Source organism: Martes martes (genome assembly GCF_963455335.1).
Source record: "Martes martes genome assembly, chromosome: 5".
Taxonomy (NCBI): domain Eukaryota; kingdom Metazoa; phylum Chordata; class Mammalia; order Carnivora; family Mustelidae; genus Martes; species Martes martes.
This window is the reverse complement of record NC_137892.1, coordinates 71,547,167-71,568,977: the sequence shown is the minus strand read 5'-3', so window position 1 is coordinate 71,568,977 and position 21,811 is coordinate 71,547,167. Positions and strand designations below refer to the sequence as shown.

Sequence of the window (21,811 nt, the reverse complement as noted above, 5' to 3'; positions counted from 1 at the left end):
TGGTGTCCAGATGGCATCCCATGCTTTGGCGACCAGCCTCTCAGAAGGCATGCACACTCTCTCCATTCAGCGTTCAGTTCCTCTGTCAGTTAGAGATCCCGTATAGGAGCCAGTGATGTCTTTAAGGGTTAGGGTCAAGGCTATACTTTGGACTTGCCTTGTGCAAGTAAAAACACCCCCCTCCCTTTTTTTCTCCTTTTAAGGCAAGACTAGCAGCTCAGTATAGCAGTCAGTGAACTTCGCTCTCTGGTCACAGGTCTGTTGGTTTCTCAAATTATATTTATTTGTGCCATTAAGAAGAATGATTTAGCAGCATTGCCCATGCTGTCTAGGTATAGTTATTCTTTTGCAGTGGGACAAGAAATTGGAAGTCAGTCACCCATGTGAGAGGGAAGATGGAAGGAACCATGTCTCTCTCTCTGTTGTAGTAGCAGCTGAAGATGAATAAAGGGAGACTCTAATTGCTGGGAGGATGACAGTCACTATGATGAGGAAACCAATGTTTGGGAGTGAGCACTGGAGCAGAGAAGAACATGTTGAGGATGATGGAGTAGACTTGAGGACAGCGGCTGCTGACTCATGCGTTCTCCCCGGCTTCAGCCAGTGACTTCTCCTGGCCTTTAACCTTTTTTCATTTCTAAATCCGGGAGCGCTCTGGGAAAAACTCAGTTCCTCTGATTCATAAATGATTCCAAGTGCTCAAGTTATTTATGTATAATTTGCAAGAGCATGTGCTGCTGTAGTTTAATGTAGATGCCTCCTAGACAGTGTAAAAGACTTATTTTTTTTCTCAGGAAGGTGCATAGTTTTAGCTAAGCAAGTGGAAGTGGTTGTGTGTGTGTGTGTGTGCGCGCGCATGCGCTTGCGTGTGTGTGTGTGTGTGTGTGTGTGTGTGTATTTTAAGATATATACATCATTTTAGCCATTTTTAAGTACCCAAGTCAGCAGCATTAAGTACATTGACAACGTCGTGCGACTGTCCCCACCATCCATCTCTAGAGCTTCGTCATCTTCCCAAACTGAAACCCTGTACCCAGTAAACAGTAGGTCTCCTCCCCTCTCTCCCCAGCCCCCAGTATCCATGATTATACTTTCTGTCTCAGTGAAATTGGCCATTCCAGGAACCTCTTGTAAATGGAGTCATACAATATTTGTCCTTCTGTGTCTGCCTTATTTTATTAAGCATGTCTTGGAGGTTCACCCGTGTTGTGGCGTGTGTCAGAATTTCATTCCTTTTTAAGGCTGAACCGTACTCCATTGTATGTATATACAACATCTCTCAGTCGACTCCTCTCTCAGTGGAGGTTTGGTTTGCTTCCACCTTCTGGCTCTTGTGGGTAATACCACTGTGAACTTGGTGTCCACATACCTGTTCAGGTCCCTGCTTTTAGTTCTTCTCTCTGTATACCTAGAGGTGGGATTGAGCCCCGCCTCACCGCAACCATGGAGAGCAACACAGCCGCTCCCTCAACTTCCTTTTGTTCCTGGTTGGTGCCTTAGACGGATAAACAAACTTTTTCAGAGTTTTATGTGTAACCGAGTGCCTGAAGCCCTACCCGAAGACAGCTTTGTTACTAGTTACTAGGTCTTATTTTCCCTTGGATGGCTTGTTTGTAGTCCAGGAGAACTCACCCAAAGTGTAAGACTGTGGACTGACTGCTAAATCTGTGTTGCCCTTCAGGTGATAAGGAACTTTTTTACTGGAAGCTTTTAAATCTAGTCAGGTACCATTATTCCCCGATGATAAAGTAGTTCTCCAGAGGCTGTATTTAATTCTTTGTATAGCCATTCTGCTAAAATTATTGCTGACCTGGTATTTTGCCACTTTAGAGGGATACTTCATGCTTTGGGGGGCTTTGAAAGCATGTATTTCATTTTTGAAAGCATGCATTTATGAGGTCTTCTTGTTTCTGGGGATACAGGGTGGAAACAAAGGAAAACACACCCCATTAAAGAGACCATATGTAGTCTTTATAGAACCAAGGTGCAGTCTGGGTCTAGGCTCAGTCATCTACTTATTTTATTATATAATCTTAAAAGGCTGCATATCTTCCACTCTGTTAAGTAGAGGCCCCGTGACCAAAACAGTAACAATAACCAATATAAAAAGCCCATTCAAGCAACTCCTACATTATAATGGAAGCCTGACAAGTTCTTACGTCAATCTGACCAACTGATTTCAGCTTTGATACAGACCTCTATTTATCGCCTCTCAATTTCTAGTTATGTCAGTAGAATATATGTAATAAATGCTGTAATAAACGTATCAGAATTTTATAAATGTGTTTCCAGAGAGCACAGAGCTGACCACAGTTCCAGCTGTAACAGCAAGCTCAATTTGCTATTAAAATAAAGCAGCCAGATTGGTAGGCAAGCTCACCTCTTGTACAAGAAATTAAGAATGGTATTATCCATTAATTTCCACCCTGTGCAGCTGAATAATGCAGTTGACAGATGCTAATTTTCTTAAATTGTAGGCAGCAAATGATGCATGAATACAACCGCAACACACTTTTTAGAGGCTCTTGGTAGTCATCAGAAAGCAAATTTATATAAAGTCCGATGAAGTCACTACGAAGTATGGCGCGATGTTAGTGCCTTCTAATGACTGCCTTAAATCCATCTGTTGTTCTCTTTTCCTATTAACACTAATGGGGGTCTAGGCAGGAATAAAAACCTCCCATGTGTTGTGCTAACAGACCATTCATTTGTAACATTCATGTGATTCCTAAGGATAAGACTCATGCAAGAATAATGACATCTAAAATCTAACCAGTGATAGGATAATAAATATTTCATTGTATGTGTGTGTGTGTTTCCTAATTTAATTATTTTTCCAGTGGCTTCACGAAAGTCTATTTCTTGCTCCCCTTATCATATACAGTGTCATGGAAAGCTTTTTGTGTTTCTTATTTTTTAAGTTGTTGTTACTGCATGTCCACTGTATGATGTTTTTTCTTTTTAGATTTTAGGAACACCCCCTAAGTTTACCCCTGTTGCCCAGCTGAGGAAACAGACTTGGGGAAGTTCATGAATAAGTGATGTAATCGCTGCTGGGTGGGGGGTCAGAGTTGGCACTCAGCAGTTAGGTTGTATCAATCGTAACATGACTGGCAACTTTCGCTGTTTTATATCCTGTTGGGTTTGAAGACCGTATGAGGTAAATATATGGACTAAGTTGAAACACTTAGTTCAAACTGAATTCCAGAACTGATCAATTATTGAACATCAAAATGTCTCCTTTGGGTTGGGGTCTGGTGACAAAATAAAAGAATGGAAGCCTGACAGAGAGTCTGTCCTTGACCAAAGTCTAGCCAGGTTCCTCTGAGCCTCCTTCTCAACCAGGCCTCAGACTTGGTCAGTAAAGTCACAAACAAACACTAGCATAGGTTCTAACAGCTCAAGGCAACCTTCTTAGCATGACCCTCGTTCTCTTAAAGCGCCTGCTTGAGAAAACTCGGGACTGTCAAAATTTTTTTCTGTTGGGACGAACAGATCGGGTCTCTTTCTCCCAGCCTCTGTGGGAGGGTAGAGTCTGAATTTGGTAATTGTCAGCTGGCAGACAGAGCTGGCCTGGTCACAGTCACACTGCAGGACCTTGTGTCGTTTTTCACTCCCCTGGCTCCCTGTCCTATTCCCTCTTTCTCTTATGAAAACACTCAGTGATTGTGTACAAATTGAAGGTGAGTTCAGTTCACACTGGAGTCCTTTTTTCCTTTTGCAGTCATTACTACTGATTAAAATCTGTCCTTACCACTTTAGTGTTGCACTTGGTTTTCCTTTGATAATGCACATGTCAGGCCTTGTTGCCAAGATGAGACTTAGACATGGTACAGTAGCACATAAAATGTACGGTGGTGATCAGCAATGACTTTGGAGGAGAGGACACATAGGGGTCCTGTTAGCCGTGGTCTTCGCTTGCTTTCGAGTGCCCTGTGAGAGCTAATGAAACTGTATGGAGGGAAGGGAAGTGGTTCTGTCGCTTGTGTCCACCCCCTCCTCCCTCAGTGCTTGTTCTGAGTCTGACTTCCCATCCGAGGTGGGGCTGGATTCCCTGAGCAAGGATCCTAGCATATGAATTTCCTACACCGAAGATTTATTCGAGAACTGTCCCTGTTTCCATTCTGCTCACATTTATTGAGCACTTACTAAGGGCCAGGTACTGTACCTGATACTAGGGATAAAGAAATAGATACCTATTTTTTTCACCTCAGGGAGGGGATAGTCTAAGAATTACTTTCTACTTTAGGAAAAAAAGGACTGATATATAGAATTATCCAATTAACTGAAATGTTTGTCTTCTAAATTTTTCCATTGCTACATTAAATTCTTCAACTGTTTTTCTGTCTACCCTTGGTTTTCTTTAAAATGAAGATTCTGGGGCAGAACAGTGGTGAAGCCAAAGTATATTTTCTCCATGATGTAAACCTTTACATCACATAGCCTCTGTACCTTCTCTCAGGCTTCTTTCTGAAATATGAACAAAGAAAATAGAAACATAAAATATTAGGAAATGAAATAGAAGGGACCAGAAGAAAAAAAAATCTATGGATTCTGATTACTAGAGATCAGTATATTTTTAACAAATGATGTCCTTCAAAGATAGTTATTTCTATATTAAATCATTTATTCATGTAATACTGATGTTAGTTTTCTTAAATGCAGTCTATAGTTTTCCTGTCCTCCTTTATTAATGTCCTGCTTTTGGATCTAAAGGGAGTGGATTGCCCAAAGGCCCTCTTAGTCCAGCTTTTAGTTCATATTTTAAACAAGGCAAGGAAAAAAAAATTCTGGACTTCCAATTCTGTGACCTTTCCTGCATAAAAATAGAGCTGAATGTTTTTGAGGTGGTGGCCAGAATCACAGAGGGTAATTATATTTGAATTTTCAGTGATAGAGTTTATGCTTCAATTAATTGGTATTTCCTATACGTATTTGTTTGGAAAAGGTCATCATCTATTATGTGGGGTTGGGGAGAGTAGGTAACAAAAATCAGTATGATTCCATTTTTGCAAGAAAATGTAGGTAACAGAAAGAAAGCCTGGTAGAAAATAACTGAAATGTTGATAGTGGTTTTCCCTGGTGTGATTATAGGTGACTTTTTTCCTTTATATATATGTTTACACTTCCTGCTTATGAATAAAAAGGAACCAAGCACAAGAGAAAAAGATACTTACCATTTTTACTACTCTTAGGGCTAAGTAGCTAAGGTTTACTCAGTGCTTTACTTAGAAAATTCTTTAATCCCCTCAACAATTTACACAGTCCCATTCTCCCCATTTTAGTGGTGGAAAAACCAAGGCACGGAAAGGTTGGCTAACTTCCTTCCCCATTTGTCACCGAGGCAAGGTGAAGATCTCAAAAGCAAATCTCGTTTTCTGTAGAGTGTGTGCTTTCACTCTATAATATAGCAAAAGAGCAGTTTGGCAAAATAAGAAATTGTGTGCTTTGCAATTAAAATATAAACTTCTGAGAGCACTGGGATGAAAGCATTAGACCTTGTCACGTGGACCGTGATGGGAGCGGTAGCTCACTCCTGCTCTTTGGTAGTGCCAGTGGTTACCATGCACACTGCTAGTAAATCAGTTAATCTATGGCAACAGTTATTAAACAGTGGGATATGCTTGTTGCCTGAAGTAAGAGAGTGAGGCTCTTTTACAAGGAACAGGTCTGTTGGAGGAAATCCAGATGTTGCTTCTGCTGCAGGGCACCCATGTTTCTGAGAGGTATCTGGCTGGAAACCCCCCCCCCCTCAAAACCTTGAATGAGGTTCTGTGGGTTGCCTGCCATCTTTTCTCTTTGCCAATGTGTCTTTTGGGAAAAGAAGCTCCCACTTGTTCTTTAATCATTCATGGGATACTTAATGAGCACCTACTATGGCTAGTCATTGTGCTAGTATTCATGCGAAACAGAAAAATCAAATGTTTTCTACTTTAGTTGAGCTCCATTACTGCATGAATATTCATGTCCATCCTAACTCCCTGAAGTCAAGGAACCTTATTTCCTGTGTGTTGGTATCTAGTTTAGTCCTTGTGCTGAGGAAGTAACGTAATGTGAATTGGTTCATCTGTTTGACTGTTAAAGACATAGACCTATATTAGATTTCAGGGTTGATATAACTTGCTCGGTGAACCTAGTCTGACATTGATGTCACTGACGTATGTGAATGGATACCACGTGTGCCCTGTGGGCCTGATTGGATGACCACCAGTTCTTCAGAGAGGGAAGCTTCGAGAATGAGGCACCAGCTCTATTTCACCTTGAGAGAATTCTAGTTCTTCCTTTTATTGGTCATGAGCTCTACTCTGTCAACTCTTTTCTCATTGATCCTGAGATCATTTTTTGTATTAGATACTTAAGAAGTCCATTTGTAAGTGCAGACTTACTTCTCTGATGCTGAGGGTGCTTTGTGTGTATGCTCTGTATGCTCCGCAAGTTCCTGTGGGTTAGGCAGAGGTCACAAGATGCTGTCTCCTGCCCTTGCTGAAAGCTGCCTGTGCTGGAGCTGGAGAGGTTTCCTTGGGTTAATGTGGGAAATCAGGGTCAGAACTTGGGACTGAATCCCCTGACTTAATTAAAACAATAGTCCTCTGGTTCCGATGAATAAATATAAGGAGAATGACAGAAGCAGTTAGAAGGATGGCCAAGAAGGGACCTGCGGTCGTCACAGAAATGGTGATGTTCTGCCTGCCACTTACCCTGTCTTCTCTCTCACCCCAACAGGGAGGTACCTCCTTCCAAACCCTGTAGCCGGGCAGGCCTGGCCGGCCTCTGCGGAGACGTCCAACCTCGTGCGCATGCGCAGCCAGGCCCTGGGCCAGTCGGCACCATCGCTCACCGCCAGCCTGGTGAGTGTCCTCTGCCGGGGTCCGCGGTGCATCGACGCGGTGTCCTCTCCCCACCACCATAAATTTTCAGTTTATTGAGTTTAACTAGGTTTGAACTTAACCACATTTAGCATTAAGCAATGTGACATTTTTTGCACGGAGTGTGCTAATTTTTTCCAAGTCTCTTCTCCACACCCCCAACCTAATCTGTAGTGTTTCTGACACCTCGACTGTTTCCTCTCCTCCCTCCGAAGAAATGAAAATATCTCTGAGCTTTTTTTCTTAAATACTTCATTTGAAAATAATGTCAGCTTTACCAAAAAGTTGGAAGAATATGAAAAAAACATAGAACATATTGATCCAGCTATTAATTTCTTGCCAAATTTGTTTTTTCTCTCTCCTTGGATATACGCTGAGGTAGGTATATACATAGGTGTTAAACATATCTGTGTACACACACTCAGATAATTGTTTTAACTACTTGAGAGTAAGCTGTGTTTCTCATGGCCTTTTGTTATCACAGCTAGGAACATTGGTAAATTTATGGTGACTCGAGCCATTCTGTATTTCATTTTTATCAATTGGCTCAATCGTGTCCTGTGTAGCATTTCTCCTCCAGTGTAGGATTCAGTTTAGGGTCATATACTGCATTTACTTGTCATATCTATTTTGTCTTTATTAATCTGGATTTTTTCTACAGCCTTCCTTTGCCTTTTATGATGTAGACATTTTTGAAGACTATCCTCTCCCTCCCAGTTTTAAAGAATGGGATGTTTCTCATATTACACGTGCCTGATGTGTCTCATGTTTCCTCTTGGTGAGGTTCACATTTTGCATTCCAGGCCAGAATAAGGCATGGGTGGTGATGTGTCCTTTCAGGGCTTACCTTCTGCGGGCCCATCATGTCCATCTGCCCCTCACTGTGTTGTTAATTCCACCCCCCCCCCCCCACCGCCACACACATAGTCATGGTGTTGATGTCTCCACCGGAATTAGACTTTTAATCTTGCCATCAGTAAGCATTCTGTGGGAAGGTAAATTTCAGGCCATGAGAATGTATTTTTTCTCATCAAAAATTTCCCCTAGATTGCCTATCCATTGATGATTTTGGCCTGGACCCTTCTTTTTTGTGGTAATTGAAACTGATTGTTACTCCCACCTCAGGGCCATCTGCACATTTACCTGTTGGCCCATGGCATCCATGTTTGCGTATTTGTGTGCAGCTTGGCCTCTTGCATTCCTTGTTCATTTCTTCCAGTGTTGATCTTTATTTTCAACCACGATGCTTCCTAGAATTTTGTTTTCTTCTGGGTCTGTTCCTTCTCTCCTTCAACCTTTGGCATGGCCTAGAAGTCTCTACAAGTTAATTTTTGGTGGTAGGGTTGTATGTTTTGGGAATAGATTTTTAAATATCTTTTACTGATGAAGATGCAAATAATATATTAGTGCATTATGGTGCCTTATAATTTTATGCATTAGTAATAAGTTGGATATTTGAGAATCATTCAGTAATGCAGAGAGATTTGATTTAAGTCAGATCTCTGACAAAAGTCTTACTTTTGCCCCTAGATAGCTGTATAAACTTGGGCAAATCATTTAGTTTCTCCTATTTTATCAACTCAACACACCTGCAAGATGAAAAGAAGTATTTAAGCAGTTCCTGGAAATCAGCTTTGGAATCTCTTGATTTTACTTCTAGAATAATAAAGATTGTGAAGATAGTGAAAAATTATTCCTAAAAAAGTTTCAGAATGTTTTGACTTCAAAATTGACTATGGTCTTTGAACTGAAGTTCATTGTTTTCCTTTCTTGAAAATTTTAGGACTTGTATTTCAAGGTACAGTTAAATTGATGGTAGTTACCATTTGCCATCATCCCATTCCCAAATTCAGTGTTACTTTTTCTTCTTGGGGAATTTTATTGAAAGCTAATTTTACTGAAAGCATTTACTTTTTAAGAAAAGAGGGAAATGCCTCACAATTAGTGATTATTATTTTTATTACTTTTTTAAGAGAGGTGCTTTTTGGGTCACTGCAGAATTACTCTTCACACTCAGATAGCAGTCCTACGTGTTGCTTGGCAAATAAATTATTCTGAATAAAACAACACTGTTAAAAGGAATATATCTCATCTAATACTGGTAGTCCCATACTCAGAAACAGAAATTGATTCATTCATTGGTAAAACACATGTCAGGTGACCTAAGATAATTGGGAATAAGTTAAAAAGATAAAGAGAACTATTAATAGAAAACACAAAAGAGTACTCCTCAAAATATGTCCGATGAAATTCTTACTGAAGAGTCATTTAATTATTAGCTTATCAGTCCTGTGAGTTTTTATACTGTTTGCTTGAGAGCAAAACTAGAGAAAGTGCTAAAATCCCATAGACAGCGAGCTTAAAATAGTACCTGGCACATAGCAAGTCTCAGTTGTTAGCAATATTACTACTTCTGTTAGTAACATATTTTGGGTAAGCTTGAGTATGAAAGCCAGACTGCAGTTAATCTTTGACTTGACAGTGAAGGTTTAACTCATTGTCTTTCCTTCAGAGACTTCATTACTTCCTGATGCTAGTCGAAGGAAAACTATTTGCAGATTGTTTGACCAAGTCTTCTCCTGCCGTGCCCCACATTCTGTCCTAATAAGAGCAGTAACAGCTGGAGGAGAGCTGATAAGCAGAGCGCCATCTTGATTTCCTTGTCGTTCTGCTAGCTGCCCAGCTTTCTGGGCCATATCGCTTATTTCAGTATATCGCCCAGTTCAGGCTAATGACTTTTTCTACTTTTGGTACCCTTTGCAGACCAGTAATCTGTTTCATATTTCTTAGATTGGATTACATCTAAATTACCTTACTGATTACAATTAACTATCTCTATAGTGATAGAGAATGTTGGTTGAGAGATGGAAATGCCCACTTATTAGAACTTCTCCTTTTTTTCTTTTCCTTCTAAACAAGTGATGTGTCACGTGGTTCCCCGAACTGTGGAAAGTGCTTCACTCTGACCCTCTCTCCAGGCCACTATTCTCAACTCCACTGCCCTGTCTTAGAACTTTAAGTCACTCTTCCTGCTAGACGGCAAGCTCCTTGAGGGTAGAATTCCTGTCTCCTCTGATTTGTACTCCTCACTATTCCTGGCACAACTCCTTGCACATAGGAAGCATTCAATAAATATTGTTGATGAAATGAATTATTATTAATAATTAATTACAATTAATAATTATTCCTACAAAGTGAAAGATGACTCTACTTGCAAGGTGAGAGTGATGATGTGATTCTCTGTGCCATAATGGGTGGCCTAATAAGACTATCCATCTAAAACCTTTTTGTTTTTGTTCTGTGTATATCTTAAATTCGTAATTAGCCATGAAGTCTGTGTAATGGACCAAATCTTGTGTAGTTCCACATCGGCCGCTCAACAAATACATTGACAAAATAGTGAAGAGAGGATCCCTCTCCACCTTCAAGGAAATTCAGTGAATATGCTTGTAAGCAGTCAGGATGTGGTCACATTGACTTAAGTGTTCTGTTGGCTCACTGAAGAACTAAGTTGAAGTAGTATGTGTCTTCACGTATGGAAAAATTGGAAAAACAGAAATCAAAATGTCCACATGACAGCATTACACTCGATAAAACAGCATTTCCTGTTCAACACACCAACAAACATTTCAGAAAAGGACGACTCTCCACCTGAGAGGTATCCATATGTTAGTAAGATATAAATGAAGGCCTTGTGGCTTGGTAGGTATGAATTTTAGTAACTGCATGACCTATAGTGATTTAAATGCCATAGGCAAGCTTGAGGGTAATGCTAACTACCTTCTCAAGGAGGAGATTAATTCCTAGCCTGAAGTATCTAGTTTTCCTTGGCAGTGCTAAATGTCGTTGTGCTCCCTCTTCCAGACATATTGGGCATTTCAGATAAATGGCATGTTGCCAATTCATCCTAAGTAGCCTGGTAGCTGGCAGAATCCATGCTCAGCCAGTATCCGCCTGCTGGGACACCAGCCGGGAGTGCTGATGAAGTGTCAGATGTATACTTCATATACATTAATCTGAAGAGGGGAAAACTCATTTCTCCATTTGCTCCTTCCATCTTTCTGTCCCTCCCCACACACATGGGTAGTTTATCAAAGAAGTCAGAGTTGTCAGAAGCAGGGGGATTTATACAGATGCTGCTTTCTGGCAAGAGAGATGGAAATTTCAAGAGACAAAAGCAGGACCCGTGGTAACTTATTTTTCTGTAGGAAAATAAGGTGGTAAGCCTCGATGATTAAAGTTTAAAAACAGTGTATGTGGCCATTATGTAAAATCCTCCCTTCTTTTGTACTTTGGAGTCATGGACAGATGGTAGAAATACAGTGAAAACCAGTTGACAGTGTTTTTCTGCAACTTTCTCTTTGATTTGAATCATGAGCTTCATCTGCATGGTGTGTGTGGACCTTACCCTATCATGTTTTTTCTTGTTGAGGTCCTCCTTGACCATCTTGTTTGAAACTGCTCCCCACACTGCAGGCCATACACCCCGCTTTCTCCATAGCTTCATCCTCTTCCAGTATACAACAATTCAGTTTATTATTGTATTACATATTTATTAACCGTTGTCATGAAAAATTCATGACAGTAGAGGGATTTTTCCTGTTTCCCCAGCTGTCTTCCCAAGGCCTAGAGTAGTGGTGACACATAGTAACTGCCCATTGAAGACTTGATGAATGCATAAACAAATGTTATTTCCTATCTATACATTTTTAGGGCCCTAGAATGGACTCCTGTTTATTTTTGTTGGCTTAATTTTTAATCTGTGGTTAACGTTTTAGGTTTAGCCTAATCAAGAAGCTAATCTTCAAGCCAGAGACCAATTCACTGTGGAAACTATATTCAAGAGTTAAACTATAGTGGTTAAGTTGGAAAAAGGGCATTGGGGTTGGGGAGCAAACCGATTAAGAGATCAGCTCCACTCTCTAGCACTTAGGAGCTGTGTAAGCCTTGGTTTATTCATCTATGAAGAAGGGTAATGGTTGTAGTAACCTCGTAAAGTTTTGTGAGGATTCCATGAACCATCTCATGGGCAGTCCTTTGCCTGTTGCTTGTTTCCTAGGAAATGCTGGTGTTGATGTACCTGGTGTTTATCAGAACAGTGCTTTCTCGGGGTTGTAAGGCTTAGTGGGGGTGGTGTTATTAGAAGGGAGGGAGGTGAGCCCATTCTCTCAGATCACCTGCTAAGAGCAGTAGTGTAATCTTTCTGTCCTTCCTGTGTGATGGTAAACCAGCTTATTTCTTGCTTCCTCATTTTGACTCAATGTTACCTGACACATTGGAAGATACTTTCTAGAATAGCAAACATTTTTGAGGGGGGAAGTGCTTTCAAATAATGTTTTTCGGGGCACCTGGGTGGCTCAGTGGGTTAAAGGGCCTCTGCCTTCGGCTCAGGTCATGATCCCAGGGTCCTGGGATCGAGCCCCACATCGGGCTCTCTGCTCAGTGGGGAGCCTGCTTCCCCCTCTTTCTCTCTCTGCCTGCCTCTCTGCCTACTTGTGATCTGTCTGTCAAATAAATAAAATCTTAAAAAAAAAATAATGTTTTTCAACTTTTAATATTAGGTTCAATGGTGTAATTTCATGTTTGTTCAGTGGCCCTCTTTTGACATAGTATCCATTTCTTTTTTTTTTTTTTTTTTAAAGATTTTTATTTATTTATTTGACAGACAGATCACAAGTAGGCAGAGAGGCAGGCAGAGAGAGAGAAGTGAGGATGCAGGCTCCCCGCTGAGCAGAGAGCCCGATGTGGGGCTCGATCCCAGGACCCTGAGATCATGACCTGAGCCGAAGGCAGAGGCTTTAACCCACTGAGCCACCCAGGCGCCCCAGTATCCATTTCTTTTAATGAAAAAATTATGTTTCATGATGTACTATAAATATTAAGACCAAACTATTTTAACTGTAATAAATTCAAAGAGCCTTGATGAATATTCATCTTTTCCATTTGCACAAATGCGTGATGAAGAGTCAGGGAAAATTCACTAAACGTATGCAAAAGTGCATTTTTCCTTTTTAATTCATTCAGAATGCACTGGCATAATGTCAGCATTTATTTAGGGCACAGACTTTATTTGCAGTCATTTAATATTATATCAATACTTCATTAGCCTTATAGCTCAAAAACAAAAACCTGAGCTGAAGTCCAATTAGTTAACTCTGAGAGAGTATCTGTTAAATATTGATGCAGGAACAATTTGAATGCCCTTGGATAAATTGCTTAACAAAAGTTGTAGAATACAACTATGAGTTCGCATTCTCTTTAGCCATCGTGACTCAGTTTAAAGACTGCATCATATTCCATTCTGTGGATTTCTCAAAATTTCTCCGTTTAGGTTATTTAGTTTTAGTTTTTAGGTTATTTCATTTTAGGTTATTTAGTTGTTCCTATTGAAGATAATGGTGATGAGCAGGCTTTTATAACTCCTTGTTCCCCTCTCTGTTTTTAGGGTAACTTCTTGGAGTGGAATCACTGTGACAAAGGGTATGAGCACTATGGAAGGTCTCTGTACTTCTGCTAAATATTGCTTCTATGAACACTGTTCAGATTTATATATTGAGAAAGTGCATCTCACTACGCCATGGCCAGTAGTCAATATTGTCTTCTTAAAAGAAAAAAAAAAGAACAACAAAACAAAAAAACAACTTTGCTAGTTTACTACATGAAATAATTACTCTTTTAAATTTGTTAGATTTTTAGTGAAGTTAATAAGATTATTGGACATGTTGAACTCTTATTCCTAAGCCTCTGGATAAAGCAAATAGGAAGTTAGGGTTATCTAAGCTTCTTCCTGCAACTTCTTCCTTCCATTCCCTAAATCAGCTTCCCATACCAACTGTTGGTAACCTGCGTTGCTCTTGAGACATAAGAACTCCCGAGTGTGATTACAGTATATGTAGCTGAAGGCATTATTCTGTAGTCAGAATTTTTTTCATCTGGAAAGTAGTAATCTCAATTGTGAAATAGTGCCTTCAGCTGTGGACATTATAATCAGAGTCTCAAGAGTGCTTGTACTCCAGGAGTAATACGTCTCCCAGTTATTACCCTCTGAGCTAGGTTCTGTTTATAGTGAAGGGAGGAATTTTCATAACTCAGTGCTGAAATAGCCATAGGGAGCCCTGAGCAGATTATTATAGGTCAGGCCTAATCCATGAAGATAAATCTCATTATAGGTTCACCTGGGCCCATCCACAGAGCAGCTGGTTTAACATGAGTCTGTAAATCAAAGATCAGGTGAAAATCAAACTGTAAAATCCTTGTCATAATCCCAACTCCTGCCTCTGTGCCTCCTTACTCTGAACATGCTTAGATGCCGTGAGAATAATTAGCAGAAAAAAATACACTGAGTTCATTGTGATTCAGTGTGTTAATGACTGAAATACTATGGATCTGGCAGGTGAGGGCGGGAGGGCGGGGGGCGGGGGGGGGTAGGTTTTTCCCCTAAAATGAAATTGCAGCTGGAAGTCGTCACCTAAAACTTCCCCTATCAGTTTTCTCTTCCTGACATTTGCAAAGATTAGAAAACATTCCTTACTTTCCTTCTGTGTTGTCCTTCCTGGGAAGGATGGGGTACCTGCCAAAAGTGGCTGTCTGAGAGGGGATGCCTGAATGTACTGGCCAGTTAGGGACTGGATGTTATCAAAGGCATTTGAGTATCAGTGGAATGAATAGTGACCAGAAATATCTTGGGGGATTTAAAGAGTAGATATGTGTGCCCTGTTTTAATTTCTTATCATCATAGAGGGGATTTAAATTAATTAACAGTAGTAATACCATATATATGTATATATATATCAGTTTGTGTATATGTTAAAGCTTCGGTTTCATTTATTACCCTCTTACCCAGCTGGTGTACCTGTTTAGAAGCTGGTTCACCTGTTCACCAAGCAGTATGAGATGACCCAGGGAATGCCAGGTCGTGGCCCCTCAGCTGTCTGGGCCCCTACAGTATTATTAGCACCTGGGGCACTGCCTGATATGTATTTAGTGCTTAGATGATGGTTGTTTACTAATAAATGTTTAGGAGATCTTAATTAAAAGAACCTTGGGTTTTCTGAGGCTCCTTCATTCGGCTTCCTGGAGCCCAGACTAGTTGAATTGCCAGGCTCTCAATGATTTGATTGACCTCTGTGTCTGGGGAGGTAATCCACATAAAGGCGGTGAAGCAGTTTTGGCTGCCATCATGGCAGGGTCCCTTGATGCACCAGTGGACGGGTGCCACTGTTATGGACTCTTGGTCTGACACAGCATGTCCCTTTGCTCCCCTGGCAAAACCTGAGCACTTGATTGTTTGCTGCCTCATTGTCAAAAGGATTCTGTCACCTTGGAAAAACAACAAGCCCGTAGTAATTAGACGGTGGTTTGTGGGAGGGAGGGCATGGGGATGGAACATTTCGTTTCGTGGGAAAAAAATGAAAAATTATCATTGTACTTAATAGGCTTAAGAAACTTTTGGGTTTTGTTGTTCTGGAAAAGCCTGCATGTTATGATGCTTTTCCTACTGTATTTTTCTAGACTTAAAACTTTCGTGGTTAGTGGAATGAATAGTATTGGTGAGAGTTCATTCATTTCATTGGCATGAAGTGTCAATCTAGCATTGGATTCTGCATCAGTGTATATCTCATTATGTTTATTAGTTAATTGACTATTAATTGAGTTCCTGTTGTACAATTAGTATTAAAACCTATATGAGGAAAAAATAGAATGAAAGCTTCCAAACACATTCTACGAGGCCAGCATTACCCTGATACCAAAACTAGGCAAAGACACCAAGAAAAAGAAAACTATAGGCCAATATTCCTGATGAACATAGACGTAAAAACCCTCAAAAAAAAAAAAAAAGCAAACTGCATTCAGCAATACATTAAAAGGATTAATTCCTGAATTCTTGGGAAATAAGGGCAGTTGAATATTCCCAAATCAATCAATCACCATGATGCATCACATCAACAAAACAAAGGATAAAAATTATATCATCATCTTAACAGATGCAGAAGAAGCATTTGACACAATTCCAAAAAAAAAAAAAAAAAGCTTCCATCAGAGTGGGTTTAGAGGGAACATACTTCAACATAATAAAGGCCATATATGAAAAGTCCACGGTTAACATCATACTCAATGGTGAAAAACTTGAGAGTTTTTTTCTGTAAGGGCAAGAACAAGATAAGGATATCCACTCTCACCACTTCTTTTCAGCATAGTGCTGGAAGTCCTAGCTACAACAATCAGACAGGAAAAGAAAAGAGTCATCCACATTGCTAAGGAAGAAGTTAAACTGTCACTATCTGCAGATGACATGGTATTATACCTAGAAAACTCTGAAGACTCCACCAAGAAACTGTTAGAAGAAATAAATGAATTCAGTAAAGTTGCAGGATATAAAATTAATACCCAGATGTTGGTAGCATTTTTATATCCTAATAACAAAGTCGCAGAAAGGGGAATTAAAACAATATCATTCATAATTGCACCAAGAAGAATGAAATACCTAGGAATAAACACAACCAAAGAGGTAAAAACTATTAGACATTGATGAAAGAAATTGAAGAAACATAAAAAATTAGAAAGCTATTTCATGGATTGAAAGAATTAATATTGGTAAAATGTCTGTACTCCCCAAAGCAATCTACAGATTCAATGCAATCCTCTCAAAATACCAGCAGCTTTTTTTTTCTTTAACAGAACTAGAACAAATTATACTAACATCCATGTGGAATCACAAAACACCTCAAATAACCAAAGCAATCTTGAGAAGGAAGAACAAAGCTGGAGGTGTCGCGGTTCCAGATTTCCAGATACACTACAAAACTGTAGTAATCAAAATTGTGTGGTACCAGCACACAATTGAAACATGCAGATGAATGGAACAGAATAGAAAGCCTGGAAGTAAACCCATGCTACTTTGGTCAGTTAATCTAAGACAAAAGAGGGAAGAATTTATAATGGGGGAAAGGACAGTCTCCTTAACAAATAGTGCTGGGAAAACTGGACAACCACATGCCAAAGAATGAAACTGGATCAAACTTTCTTACACCATACACAAAATAAACTCAAAATGTGTTAAAGACCTTAATGTGAGACCCCAAACCGTAAGAATTCCAGAAGAGAATAAAAGGAGTAATCCCTTTGACATAGGCTGTAGCAACAGTTTTCTAGCTATGTCTACCGAGGCAAAGGAAAGAAAAGCAAAAATAAACCTTTAGGAGTATATCAAAATAAAAAGCTTTTATACAATGAAGGAAACCGTCAACAAAACAAAAAAGCAACCTTTTGAGTGGGAAAAGATACTGGCAAATGATTTATCCGGTAAAGGATTAATACCCAAAATACTTAAGAGCTTAACACCAAAAAACCCCCAAATCAAACCAAACCAAACCAAACCAAAACAACACAAAAATGAAACCAATACAAATACTGTGATTAAAAATGGGTGGAGGACCTGAATAGACATTTTTCCAAAGGAGATGCACAGATGGCCAACAGACACATGAAAATGTGCTCAAGATCATCACTCATCATCGGGGAAATGCAAATCAAAACTACAGTGAGATCACCTCACATCTGACAGAATGGCTAAAGTCAAAAAGGTAATACAAGAAGGTAATAGAGTGTTGGTGAGGATGTAGAGAAAAAGGAGCCCTCATGTGCTGTTGGTGGGAATATAAATTTTGCAACCACTCTGGAAAACAGTATGGAAGTTCCTCCAAAAATTAGTAATCGAAATACCATATGATCTAGCAATTCCACTACTGGCTGTTTATCCAAAGAAAATGAAAATTCTGAAAGATACTATTCCACCCATATCCATATGCTTATAGCCACATTATTTACAATAGCCAAGATCCAGAAGCACCCCCACCACGCACAGTCAGCCATACAAAGGGTGGGACCTTCCCATTTGTGACAGTGTGGATGGATCTGTAGGGTATTATGCAAAATGAAATAGTCATTTGTGGAGTCTAAAAACTAGAACAAAGGAATAAACAAAAAGCAGAATCAGACTTACAAATACAGGGAACAAAGTGATGGTTGCCAGAGTTCTGGGAGTTGGGGGGAGGGGCAACATGGGTGAAGGGGAGTGGGAGATACAGGCTTCTAGTTATGGAATGAGTAAGTTCTGGGACTGAAAGGCACAGCATAGGGAATATAGTTGATAATAGAGTTAGTGTTTTCTGGTAACTGATGGGTGCTACACTTGTGGTGAGCATGGTATAATGTATTCAGAAGTTAAATCACCATGTCATAAGCTGGAAACTAGCATAACATTGTGTGTCAGTGCTACTCAAAAAACTTTTTAAAAACCTTACATGAAAAATATGTGACAATAGGCTTTTTAAAAGGAGCTTCAAAGCTAGTTGAAATGAGACTTGTGAAAAATCAGCAAAGTAGAAGAAACAATGTGTTGGATAGTGTGCAGCTGTGAGAATTTATAGATCTGGAAGAGCGAGTGGGCTGCAGACCTCTCGCAAGTATCGTCAGGCAAACTTCAAGGTGTAATGGCATTACGTACATAGTGGAATGGGGTGGGGGTAGTGGATAAAAGTGGACGGTGTAGCATGAATAGCGACATTTTTTCTTAGTATAATGTTTCTAGAATAGTCAGAGAGGGCAAGGGACCGCATGAAAACCCAGAGGCTCATGGCTGTCAGTGACAGAATAGTTTCTGGTTTAATGTGAACCCTGGAAGACCACCACCATCTATCTGTCTATACGAAGAATGTCCTTTTTACTTAGGAGATCTCCCAGACGCAAAGTCTGTTATCTGCAGAGATTTTAGCCAAAAGGAAGTAAGTCTTCAGTTTTGCTGGATTCATGGCTAGATGGTAATAATGGCTTACTGAGTTACAGCTTTTCTTTATGAGCCGATACTGTTAATTTGTTTTTAAGGGAAGAATGGGGCATGTGCAATTTTAGCTCAGCTGTTTGTGATCTCTTAAATACTTGATTGTTCAGGGCAATGGTTTGTGTAAGTGTATGTCTTTTTTTTTTTTTTTATTCCTAGACACAAGTAGTGATAAATTTTAACCTCGTAAATAATATGAATCGATGATATCATTTTGTCCATTTTTTATATAGCTCTGATCAAAAACTCATTAATTAAACTTTAAGGAACTTACCTGTCTCCTTTATTTTCTGGAAAACATCCATTCTATTGACAGATTCATGTGATGGAAGGCTATGAGTTTTTCATATTTAAGTGCTTCTATGCATGGTTCCTCTTTTTGTCTGACCACTGCTGGTCTATACTTAAGCACATGGACTTTCTCTTCCAGGAGCCCTCCTTGACATGTCTCCCCACCTTAGTCTTCTTTCAATGATGCATATCTGAACCAAAGCATTTGTCATATAGGACTGTAAGGGTCTCTTTGCTTGCCTTCCCTGCCTTCCCTCTTCCTCTTCCCCAAATGGTCTGATTTCCAGAAAGGCCCAGGATAATGATCTGCAGCTGATTAAAACATGAGTGTAGAATATCTCATGGGGTGGGCTCTCAGAAATAACACGAAATGAAATATGAGCTTGTGTTGGGTATGCCCATAGCACCTCTCTGAGCCTTGTTTCTGAAAATGAATTCTGGAATTGGAGAATTTTATGGATGGAACAGACCTTAGATCACCCCTCTACCCTTGCCTAGAGAGAATTGGGTATTACAGTGTCCTTTAATCTAAATTGTGTTCATTTTTTACAAGCCCTTAATTTAGAATTTATTTTTTTTTTTTAAAGATTTATTTATTTATTTGACAGACAGAGATCACAAGTAGGCAGAGAGGCAGGCAGCGAGAGAGAGAGGAGGAAGCAGGCTCCCCGCTGAGCAGAGAGCCTGATGCGGGGCTCGATCCCAGGACCCTGGGATCATGACCTGAGCCGAAGGCAGAGGCTTTAACCCACTGAGCCACCCAGGCGCCCCCTTAATTTAGAATTTAATTACTGTAGGCAGTTTAGTGTTTAAGAACATGAGCTCGGGAGCCAGGCTGCCTAGGTTGGAATCTAGAGTTTACTACTTAATAGTTGTGTCCTGTTGGCCAAGGAGCATAACCTTCCTGTGACTCTGAAAAATGGAAGTATTAACCATACCCGTCTTCTGTGGCGGTTGTTGGAATCAGGGAGTATATCAGAAGAGCACAATAATGTTAACTGGTACCATCTTGTTCAAAAGTAGTAAGTTCACATATTTATTAAACCAGGGAACATAAGTTTTCTTGAATGCTTATCTGAAGTTTATGATTTAAAGAAGTGATGAAACTGGCCTGGTAAAGATAAGTTTATCTCTGATTATGTTCAGATAACTGCAGGTCTACTCCATTTTCTCTAGGATAATTTGTAATACATGAAGTTTGTTTGAAATTAAAAGTTAAGAGAAAGTGTAAATTGGCATTTTTTAAAAAGATTTATTTATTTTAGAGAGAGAATACACACGCAAGCAGGTGAAGGGGCAGAGGGACAGGGAGAAGCAGAGTCCCCACTGAGCAGGGAGTCCGATGTGGAGCTCGATCTCAGGACTCCCAAGACCATGACCTGAGCTGAAGACAGACGCTGAATCAACTAAGCCACACAGCTGCCCCCGTAAGCTTGGCATTTTCAACATGAAGTAAACTTTTAGGGATGATATTGTCAAGTAAACAAAAGTAAAAGGGCGACCAGAGAAAGGAAACCCCAACTACTTTTTTTTTTTTTTTCCATTTTCCTTGTTAGGTTATATGAAAGACTTACCAGACTCTTGGTCTTCATGCATAGTCTTTTTTTTTTTTTTTAAATATACATACCTTGCTTTCTTTTGAGTTGCCCTTTTTTTTTTTTTTTGCTTTTTTAAAAAAAGCAAAAAAAAATTATTTGAGAGAGAGCGCGCACATGTAAGTACAATGCGGAGAGAGGCAAAGGGAGAGGGAGAAGCAGACTCCCTGCTGAGCAGGGAATCTGACTCTGGGCCTGATCCCAGGACACACTGGGATCATGACTTGAGACGAAGGCAGCCACTTAACCAACTAAGCCACCCAGGCACCCCTGAGTTAACATTTTGTATACTTGGTGCAGTGCCTTTCTATGTGGATCTTTGGTATACCAACATCTATTTTAAGATACAGTTGATTTTGCCATCACTTTTTGCCATGGGCACATTTTGCTGACTCACTCCATCACTGAATGTGTGTCCCTACTATGTGAATATATTTTAAAATGATTTACGTGTACTTAGAGGTGGTGTTAAAAAAACAATTTAACAGACCTGTGCATCTTTACTAGGAAACTGTTAGAACATACTGTAGGGGTTTAGCAGGGGTCTGGAGGCAGCTCCATTTACCAACTTTAACCATTTAGCTGCCATGACATGGGTAAGTCCCAAGAGTCCCAGGGATGATGATGGGGGAGATGAAGTGTACACAGAATGCTTGAGGGAGTGACTGCTTGCCAACCTCTAAGGAGGTATTTTAGCCATCAGAACTGGTGTGTTTTGGCTGAGCGTCAGCCTGAATATCAACTTAGGAAATGTACTAAAACCAACAAAAAAGAAGAAACACAGAAAATGGCAACCGATATAGTTTTCCCCCTAAATTTCATTTGATTATATGTACCCCTGAGCTGTCCATATTCCACTTTGTAGATTCTTGGAATAAACTGTAAGGCCTTCCTTCTTAAACCTGCTACTGCAGAGTTTTGTTGATTAAATGATGTTTTGAATGCTCAGTGAGACTGCCTTTTCTCTTTGGGAAGGGCTTATTTTATTTTACTTGTCAGTGAAAGGAATAGCAAATCTTTGCTACACATGTCATTAACTGCCACTAAATCGACACAAATGTTGACAGTTACTGTGAGAACTGTTTCAAAGCTAATTATGCTAATTAGAATGTAACATACCAGTAATTGCATGTATTCAGACATCATACCATCACTTTTTGTATTTTCTTCTCCAGATGTAAGACATTCATTCATTTGTTGCTTGAAAAGCTGCAGAATTA

General features: G+C 39.8%; 1 protein-coding gene across 1 annotated transcript in view; it reads left to right on the top strand.

The window, feature by feature from the left end:
* The window catches only part of LOC308343313 (microtubule-associated serine/threonine-protein kinase 4-like), a gene marked incomplete at both ends in the record, with an annotated part of 321,206 nt that overhangs the window by 157,800 nt on the left and 141,595 nt on the right, over window positions 1–21,811 (top strand). Inside the window, one exon of the mRNA XM_080804336.1 lies at window positions 6,724–6,848. Coding sequence (XP_080660462.1) covers window positions 6,724–6,848 — 125 coding nt within the window. The remainder of the gene's footprint in view (window positions 1–6,723; window positions 6,849–21,811) is intronic.